The 10,737-nt window shown below is 38.8% G+C and overlaps 1 protein-coding gene across 1 annotated transcript in view; it reads right to left on the reverse strand.

Moving 5' to 3' along the window:
- Positions 1–10,737, reverse strand: part of Mylk4 (myosin light chain kinase family, member 4) — a 108,613-nt gene that overhangs the window by 74,249 nt on the left and 23,627 nt on the right. Inside the window, exon 3 of the mRNA XM_013016610.1 lies at positions 8,857–8,910. Coding sequence (XP_012872064.1) covers positions 8,857–8,910 — 54 coding nt within the window. The remainder of the gene's footprint in view (positions 1–8,856; positions 8,911–10,737) is intronic.

Genomic DNA, 10,737 nt, shown 5'->3' on the forward strand with positions numbered 1-10,737 from the left:
TAAATAATGCTGCAATAAACATAGTTGTGCTGGTAGCTTTAGTGTGGTCTTGTTTGTAAACATTTGGGTAAATGCCCAAAAGTGGGATTGCTGGGTCATACGGGAGCTCTCTGTGGAGTCTTTTGAGGAACCTCCATACTACCAAGTTCCCTAATTTTTTAGTCACAATCTGCATGCCACACTACAGGCATTTAGTGTACCATTCATTACAGAAACGCCACAATAACCCACATACATAAGAATTTCCAAATTGGAAAAACCATGAGCAATGGATTATATTAGATTTATGCAGCCATCCAAACAAGTATATAGCTCTCTAACACAATCAATTTTATTTGCTTAATAAAGCAAATAAAAAGTTATGTCTCCCTCTTAGAAGTTATAAATTAGCTAGCCAACAGTGGCTCATGCCTCTAATCCTAGCTACTCAGGAGGCTGATATCTAAGGATAGTGGTTGGAAGCCAGCCTAGGCAAGAAAGTCCGTGAGACTCATCTCCATTAACTATCACAAAGTCAGAAGTGGAGCAGTGGCTCATGTGGTAGGGTAGTGTGCTAGCCTTGAGCAAAAAAGCTCAGGGACAGTGCCTAGGCCCTGAGTTCAAGCCCCAGGAGTGCCCCCCCATATGAATGAGATTGAATGAACCACTAAAAGGAATACAAAAATCAAGGAGGTACTACTACATGTGCAGAGGCTGTTTTTGTATGTAAGCAGAATTTAAAGACCTAAAGATACTAAAATACATAATGGACCAATATAGTGATAATAATCACAACTATAGTGCCTTTTATATTTTACAAATCACTCCAGATATACACAGTATTTTATTCGGTCCTAAGAGCAAGGCTGGGTGACAAGTGGGGCAGCAGAATCAAACAGGTACACATTGCTTTGCAAATAATTCAAAGAATTCCCCAAAGGCAGAAGTATGGAGATTAGAAATTGCAAATGGAACCCAGTATTCTGTCTTCTAAAGGATGCCTAAGTGTGAAGCATGGTTGGGTGTGGTAAGGGCAATCTAGATCAAAGTTAGCCTCAACCCAAGCACAGGACCCAAACTGAGTTCAAAACCTAGCTCCACCTCTCACTGCATGTGGACCTTGGGAAGGTTAATTAACCCTCCAGGTATTTGCAAAGAGAATAGTATAAATTTTTGATACATAGAGGGGAGGGTTCTGATTTCTCCTACCAAGGTTTCCCAGCTAAATGCAAGCTGCTTTCAAAAATATGGTTTTTGACTCAGTGGTAGAGTGCTAGTCTTGAGTGCAAAAGCTCAGAAACAATGCCCGGGTCCTCAGTTCAAGCCCCATGGACAACAATAACAACAACAACAACAACAACAAAAGGTTTTCACAAATGACCATTATCAGCAACTGCTCACTCTTCCCTGAAGCTTTTCTGAGACCCTTCCCCTATCCCAATTCTCACTCCCCATTCTGTATGTGCAGTAGGCTTGAACCTGACCTATATATGGCCTTTCAATGGCAGCAATGATGAACATCTTCAACACCTCTTGCAAGCCCATGGCACACAGACCAAACACATAGGAGCAGATCTTCGTGTCAAGTGCAAATGCCAGGTGCTTAGAGCAAAGAACAGACAAGACCCAGACCCAGGCAGAAATCCCAAGATCGTAAGCAACAGCTGACTGAGTGTGTGCCAACAGACACTTTTTGTTCATAGCTTTGCTCCTCAGGTCCTCAGGAAGTAGTCTGGGATCCTACAGCATCCACTGTCTCTCTTAGGCTGGAACTCAGCTCCCGCAAAGTATAGAATGGATGTTATTGTTTGCCTCTTCAAGATTTCTAACTCAAATTGAGCTAAAGATCCCTCAGATGAGTCTGTAACAACAAAATAAGCTGATAACTTCAAAATGAGAATTAGCAACTCGATTCTTGCAAATGTAGAGTGAAGGGCTTCACTCCAAAGCCACCATATTTGTCCTTCCCCAGGGATTCTCTAGCATTGCTGAGGGACCCCAACCAATGGGAATTGGTATTTATGCTTAGGCAACTAAAAATGCTAAGTGGGTCAGTTACCCTGTACCAATGGAGACAATGCTTAGTGGATCAGCATCTCTTTGGCACTAGAGGAAGAAATACCACTCTGATGTCATCTTCACACAGTAGCCAGCTTGGCAACCATCTTTTGGGGGTCTTCCTATCTGTTTCACATACCCCAGGGTCCTATGTCTGTTCCTAGGAGCCAGTTTCCAAGACAAGGATTTACACAGATGACCTGGTCTCAGGTTCTGCTTTGCAGTGGGAACTCAGGAGTGACATTGTAGAGACCCAGTGCTGGACACATTAAAATTCCTAAGTGAATTATCCTAATAGCAAGATTCTAGAAACTATTTCTTCTATTATTTATCAATTTTTTATCTGCTCTCTAGAGAAAATACTCCACTGCTGTCTGCTTATCACAATTTCCCCGATTTTGCCTCTTGTTACCACACAGTGAGCAGACACTGAGAAATAGAGGGAAGAGTGACAACTGGAAAAAGGCAAAGACCTGAATATAGTTTCCAGGTGTCCAGAGGATGATTTAGGACTATCTCATGGAGAGAGATCTTAGAGCATTTGAAACCATACACTAACAATTCACTTTTTAAAATTATGATTGTAATATTGCATGCATTAGAAAAATAAATAATTAGACATCAGAACTATGATTTGCACTAATTTTGCTTTGCTAAAAAAAACTTTCAGTGATTTAATATATGAAAATATTATTAGAAAAATAGGTAACATGAAAATACAATCATTTGGCTTCCTTGGAAGACTCATTTTAGACTCTTTCTCAAGCCCTTTACATAAAATGGACATAAATGCATATAACCTGTGCACTTTCTCTTGTGTACCTTAAATCATCTCTAGATTGCAGCCTGCGTTTTATTCTTAGTTATTCTGTACTGCTTAGGGAATAATGACAAGGAAGGAAAAGATGCCTACAGATGTTTAGTACAAACATTGTTTTTCTCACACAGTTTCAAACGATGTTAGTTGGATTTGTAAGATGGGCAGTCCATGGATACAGAGGACTAAATGGAGAGGGCTGGGATATAGCTCAGTGGCAAAGCGCTTGCCTAGTAAGTGCAACGTCCTGGGTTCGATCCCCAGTACCAAAAAAGAAAAGACAAAAAAATACAGTTAAAAAAAAAAACCAAACAGAGGACTAAATGGAGAGTAAAAATCATGAAGGTAGTCTGAGAAAATAAATGTTTTTCTCATATTACAACAAATAGCAAAAATGACACAAAACTATCATAGTTTTAATTACTCTGAGAAAACATAAATATAGAAATGACTCAGCCAGGCATTTTGGTCTAGGTCACCCAAAACACTGTACCCTGAGATTCCTCAATCTGTGTACTGAATAGAATCAGAACAGATGAATATTCTGAATAGGATTTTCTGACAGTTCAATAAAAGAGGTTCCCTAAAACTGCTGGGCTTGGAGAACTTTTTAAGACAATAGGTGACCTATATTTCTCAATAATCATTAGCATAAGAAAAGTTAAAAGATGATATACTGGAAAAAATCTAACCTGAGGTATTTTTACGATTAAAAAACTGCAAAAAGAGAGCTTTTAAAAAGATATAGCCACAATACTCTTAAATACATACTGAGCTTTTTATTGGAAAATATCAGAGATCTACATCCTTACAGCTTCAGTGAATAACACATTTTTTTTCCTGCATGGAACATGCAAGTCCTCATAGTATTTCACACAGAAGAAATGTAAGTGTCCTAGTATTTTCCACAAGAGATACACTAAGCAATCAAAAATGATTGATACAAGACAATAGTGACATTTGAGGATGCTAGACTTTAATGTGTCTTGCTTAAAATTTTCTTTTCTATTCCTGCCTTCTCCTACTGACATTTTTCCTTGTCTTCCACTAATTAACCAAGACTCAGCAATGCTTCAGAATAGGAACTTGATGGTGGGGCCTTGGGGAAGTTTCCTGGGGAAGCCACGTCCTCCCTACACTAAGAGGTAGAGCTGGTAGGTTCTCATGGAATAAGATGTAAATAAAGCATGTGTGCATAGGTATAGAGGTATATTGTCCACCCCAAAATGTAAATCATGCATTGTCCATGGGGGCAACAGTATCCCAAGGGGGTGAACATTTGTGAAGAAAGACTAAGGACATCTTACTATTCTATGCATAAAGCACACATATGTTTACAATGTGCAACAATAGGTACACAGTATATCTGTAGTATTACAATTCCATGGGTGTGGAGTGCTCACTGAGCAAGTGTAAAGCCCTGAGTTTGCTCACCAGCACCAAAAGAGAATTTTTAAAGTAAATAAATAAAACTTCATGGGAGGATTTAAAAGGGAGAGACCCAAAAGTTTCTGGGAGGTAAATGAAAGGGGGAAAAATATTGAAAACCCTCTATCACCTTCAGGTAAGAACAATGATTTAGGCTGTTGTCTGTAGTATTTTCTAAATTGTCTTATAACATTTAAAATATAATTCACTATGTAATAATGAATAAAAGAAGTAGAAAAAGATGCTCTCCAAGACATGAATACCTTCTCTTAGGATACATTTAAATATTTAACATCAGTATTATTTCTCTTTGATTAGCAGTCTACTATTTTGCCCAGTGGTGCAATACCATAGGAAAAGTAATATCAACATAGAGATTCAACTGTGTTTTATCAATAAATGATCAGGACAAAGCATGGAGTACTGCACTCAGAGAGCTCATCACTCTCCTGACATTGTTTCCAGTAGAGTCCCTAAGGAGAAGAAAGTTTGGCTTATGTTTATATAAAAACAAAGAAGAGGGGAAAACTCATGTTAGCATTGGCTTTAGCTCTCACATTTTAAAAAAAAGCAGATTTAATATACATCAAGCATGGTTAGCTCATAGTTCCGTGAAAGTTGATGCAATTGCTAGAAATGTTGAAAGGTGCCACCTGCCTCTATTCTTATCCCAGCCCCTCCTAAGTCAGTAGCCCTGGCAAGGATTCAACAGAGCCTCATTCCATTGCCTTTGGCAAGCACCACTCCCAGGCTGGAAACATTCAAACAGAACTGCGAAATGAATCAGTCTGGGTTAATTTCACTACCTGGGCATCCCCAAGGGCACGTGCCTGCTGGTGGACTCCCCGTTTCAGCACTGATCGCAACAGGCGCCATAGGACTGAAGATGACAGAAGACACACGCTACCTACAATCCAGATGTCTTTTCTTCTAAGTGTTGAGTCCATTTTCTAGGAGCAGATGTGAAGCCCCTGGACTTAAAGGCACCTTCCCTGCCCTGGTCTATCACAACCACTTCCCAGGCACTGCCGATCTGAGGAGTGGGCATTACGAATTGTAGACGTTTCTTGCAGAGTCCTGCAGTGGGTGTCTCCGGTTACACGATCAACAAATATTCTGCTTCTTTAAAAGGAAAAATATGATCGTCTTGTGTGACGGATCTGAAACAGGTGCGGGGACTAAGAGAGACCCGCTGGCCATAATTTAACACTAGTGCGCATGCGTTTGATACCAGTTCAAGGACTAGTAGCTGACTGTAACTGGAATCAGCCGCTAAGATTGGACCCCAGCCAGCCGGGAGCTTTCTCCTGCCCATGCAGGGTAAGGAGTAAAGCATGGGGGGTGGAGAAATGCAATTCCAAAAATCACAAAATCTCCACCTTCGGCCATGCTATTTTGAGACCTAAAAACAATTTCATCACAGTTGGTCAGGAAATGCCATTTGGTACTAAATCCACCAACTGCGAGAGAGAGAGAGAGAGAGAGAGAGAGAAACATTTTGTTTTATTCACTCTCTGAATCCTTTGTACCAGGCATTTAAACATTCCAGAGCGAGGCTATAAGGTCGTACTTGTGTGCAGGCCATTCTTATCTTTCTATCCCATAGTTGGTTTATGGAAGAATTCAAATTTGATTGTGAAAAAGAAGTATTCCTTACTAAGGAAGATGCTTTCTCCCTTATGCTAAATTTAAAGTTTTATGATATACATATCAAACTGTGACATTAAAGAAAACTAACAGAGACACATAAAACCTTATTCTGGCCAGAGCACTCAGGCACCAACATAGGCTAACAATTGTGAAGATATCTTCATGTTTAGTTTACCAACAACTAATTTATGAAAAAGTTGTTATGAAGACAGTAGAATTAACTCTGTATTTCTGATTTCTTATTTATCTATACTTTGAATAGAATTTTTTAGTGAATTTGAATTGAATTACTGACTTTAAACATGCAGACACAATCTAAAACTAGTACTCATAGATAACACACATAGCTTTATTTTAGCATTTTAGTTACAAGAGAGAATAATATAGTGAAATAAATTTGCCAGCTTATAAAAAGTAGATTCAAATGATATACATGACCAAAGGGAACAAATTAGCTAAACTTGACAATAGTTCTTTTTTATGTATTTTTATTGTTTTTAGAAGGTGATGTACAGTGGGGTTACTGTTTGATAAGTCAGGAAATGAGTATGTTTCCTTTTGGACAATGTTATCCCTTCCACAAAGGAAGACTTTTAAGCACGAATCAAGTGTCAAGTTCAGAAATAACCTACATGGAAGTCCTATAAGCAAAGTTATAGACCAGTGGTCCATGAGGACATATTTCTGCAAAAGGATTAACTATATTCTAGTGTTCCTCAGCTTTTATACCAACCATGCCTTTTTGGTGGAGGATAGAAAAAGCTAGGGAAATCTAGGTGACAAAGAGGTAGTCATAGATCACTTGGGTATAAAAGAAAACAAGAATATGGACTAGTAGAGTGTGTGCCTAATGTGCATGAGGCCCTGCGTTCCATTCCAAGCACCAAATAAATTCATAAATAAATAAATTTCAACCCTGACAACATACCCTAGAATCACACACAAGTGTGAGCATCTTAAAAGACTGAGATTTGAGGATCCAAGTTCAAATCCAGCCCAGGAAGAAAAGTCCAGGAGACTATGATCCAGTTAACTAGAAAAAAGCCAGAAGCAGAGGTATGGCTCAAGTGGTTGAGCACCAACCTTGAGCTAAAAAGCTAAGCAAGAGCACCATGGCCTTGAATTCAAGCCCTAGCACATGGAGATAAGAGTCTCACAGACTTTCCTGCCCAAGCTGGCTTTGAACTTTAATCTCAGCCTTCTGAGTACCTAGGATTATAGGGATGAGCCACCAGTGCCCGGCTTGTATGTTCCTTTGAAGGAGTGCTATGGAGACCCTCAAGAATGGGAAGGCATAACTATATGAGGATATATAAAGTAATTTTGGAAGGGAAACCACAGATAAGGGTCAGGGTGGACAACTCCACAAAAATCACAGATATGGGGTGCTTCTGGTGGTTGTAAGGATTTAATGCTGTATCATTTTGAGCCAGGGTTAAAGAAGAGATCACAACCATGGTATAGAAGAGAGAAGACCAGTGTATGAGGGAGAGAAATTCAGCTGATGCTTCATTCTTGAAGGCAGGTCACTAAGCATTGTGACCATTACTCCCTATCCAGGCTTCTTGCTGAGGTGGGGTTTATGTCATCCTCCAATGTTTTTTGTTTTTTTTTTTTGGTGGGTCGTGGGGCTTGAACTCTGGGCTTGGGCGTTGTTCCTCCAACGTTTTTAACTTAACTTCAGAGCATGGAAAAAGAGAAAAGATGGAAGTATAACTTGGGGGTAGGTGTGGGGGTATATTTGAGATAAAAATGAGGGAGGGGGTAACAAGTTCAGCAAGAAATGTACGCACTACCTTACATATGTAACTGTAATCCCTCTGTACATCACCTTGACAATAAAATTAAATTTAAAAAATGGAAGCATTTCATCATGATGAACGGAATAGCTACTTTTAATAAAAACTTACAATTCTACATTATGTATAGAAATCAAGTGATTTTTAAAAGCATCTTTTGGAATATAACAATGAGAAAAGTCATTAGAAAACAGTTAAAAAGGAAAGTGAGAAAAAGTAGAAGAAAATTTAAATTATACAATTATTTTCTAAAGTTTTTGGAAGAATATGTAATATTTAATCAATCTGACAAAGAAAAACAGAAGAAAGCTAAAAATCAACCCAGTGGGAGAAAATTAATAAAATAGAAAACTAAAGATCAAGAAAAGAAAAAGAATCTGAGTTTTACCAAACAGTTTTTAATAATCATAAGTGATTACACTTGTTTATAATTGTTCTGCTCTTAGGACTTGGGAGTAGTCACTTCTAGAGGGAATCTGTATTTTATGCTTCTAGAACAAAGCTTGGACGTCCCCAGAGTGGCTGAAGTACAAAGAAAATTCCTTTCAGTGCACTCAGAGAATGTTTCTACTATTAGCAGTGCTAATCTTCTCAGAGAGTGAAGGGATAAAAGAGACAGAAGAATGAAGGGAGAAAGTTGACAAGGGTTTTTGTTGATTTGTTTTAAATATCCCTAGAGAGAAAATAAGTGGTATTGCAAAGATTTACTGCAGCCCCAGCAGAAGATGGAGACTCATTAATCCTGCTCTGTCTACATACCTGAAGACATCTGAGCTGTTGGAATGGTTTTCTCACCCACTCATTGCCAGACCCACTGTCTGCCCTGCACCCACAGATTTTGGCTGCACAGAAAAGAGAAGAGCTCAGAGTAGCAGACACATGTACCTAGCCATTTGCCACATGGCCAGAGAGAGACAGGAAAATTTACTGCTGACACCTCTGGACCTTCTCCATTTACAAGCAAGAAACTGAATGGAACATATGCTACTTCTTTCTTATTCCTTCCCACCCTCCACACAGTATCAAATGCAGCTAGGAGGCCCAGGTTACAAAAAGATAGAGTGGGGACTCGGGACATGGTCCTTGTGGTAGAGAACCAGTCATGAACAGGCAAAGTAGACTTACTTTTTTGAAGGTCTTTGCAGACTCCATATTCTCAATTCTTCCCATGAAAATGTCCTAAAAATAGATAACTTCCAATGTAATTGATTTCTGATATTGCAGAACAGTAGGTAAACATGACAATAATTCTTCCTAAAAATGTCTATGGTCCAACTTACCACTACTCATTCTTTACCTACTTTTAATGATTATGTCACAGAACTTGTAAAAAAAATTGCACTTGAAAGAATGATGAAATCCATAAAAACTGCTACAATTAGTTGATGACTTCAGAGTCATACAAAGCTATACAAGAATGTTTTTTTGTTTCCCATATCCTACAGAGATTCATGAACAGAAAATAAAATCCTTCTCTTTATTTGTTTGTACTAGTAAGGGCCCTAACAGAAAAGTCATTCATGTTTCACCTAAATGTTTCCTATGGAAATTTAGTTTTGTTCTCTATTAAATGAGGTATTAACTGAGCCAGATATGGTAGAATATATGTGTAGTTCCAGCTACTAGGAAGGCTGAGAAGGAGGATCTCTTGAGATCAAAGGTTCAATCCCAGCTTGAGCAGCATAGTAAAACTTCATGGATATAGATAAATATGTATATGCATGTATAGACTCGAAGGGAAAGCACAAGTCTCCGGAAAAAACTTACTCAATCTCTATCTTCTCTCTACGACATTCCATTATTCTTTACTCCTTATAAAATACGGCTAGGAATTTTATGCAAAACATCTCTGTGTCATGGTTTTTGTGTTGCTGCAAATGCCCTTTCTACCCGAATAGTGGTTTGGAGAACAATAGTTAGATTTTTTTTATAAAGTCAGCAGGACCTGATCTCAAAAATAAAATTAAAACAGAAGGGCTTAGGATAGATCCTCAAGTGATAGAGCCTTGCTTACCAAAGTCAACTGGTGGCTTTGCCTACCAGATTCTATCCTCAATACCATAAATAAAAAAAGCAAAACAAAACAAAAACGATTGCATATGCCAGAACAAAGGCAAGGGCAAAAACGCCATGAGGCTGGTGCTGGGCTTCAATGAATGATACATGGCAATTGATTAAGGTAAGGCAGAAAAATGACTTGGTGCCACTGTTGCTGCTGGCTAACATTTCATAAAGTCTTATCACGGGGCTGGGTTCAAATTCAATCAAACTTAGAGTATGTGTTTAGTATGCTCAAGACCTTGGGTTTAATCTCCAGCACCATCCTCTTAAAAAAAGATAAAAAGAAAAAATGCTTACTATGGTGTTAGATGTAAAGCCAACTGATGAAACTAGTAACTTCATTTTGTAGCTGAATTCTGTTGTTTCAGGTTACTACTTAACCTTGCTTTTATCTTTTTCAGACCCTGCTTGGAACACATCCTGAAAAACCACAGTACCCAGAATCTTAGGACACCCCTTCTACCATCTTTCAAAGGGGCCAAAGACCACTTGTTCCTATCCCCATCTCACAAGTTAATTGTCCTGCAGGCCAGTGCTGTTTATGGTCTCTCCTCTATTGCAAAGTTAATAAGTCTTTGCATTCTTGTTTGCCACTGTGACTCACAGCCTGAGCACCTGTTAAAACCCTCAGACCTAACAATAAGTACCATGCTGAGTGCTTTGGACATGTCACGACATTTAATTTTCTCAACAGCTTTCACTTCATTGTTCAGATCATGAAACTCCTTGGTTGAATTTAGTAACATACCAAAGAACACAGAACATGCAGATGACATCGAGTTCAGGGCACTTGTTCTTCCCAGTGTAAGACACAGGGCTTCATAGCCATGCTATCACAAGTCCTGTGAGTCCCTTCTTTGGCCTTCACTATCAGAACTATTCTTCATGAGCTCACAGTCTTCAGGAAAATAGATACCTTCTCTTTCTCTCTGTCTCTTTGTGTGT

The sequence above is a fragment of the Dipodomys ordii genome, unplaced genomic scaffold (assembly GCF_000151885.1).
Source record: "Dipodomys ordii isolate 6190 unplaced genomic scaffold, Dord_2.0 Scaffold32, whole genome shotgun sequence".
Taxonomy (NCBI): Eukaryota; Metazoa; Chordata; class Mammalia; order Rodentia; family Heteromyidae; genus Dipodomys; species Dipodomys ordii.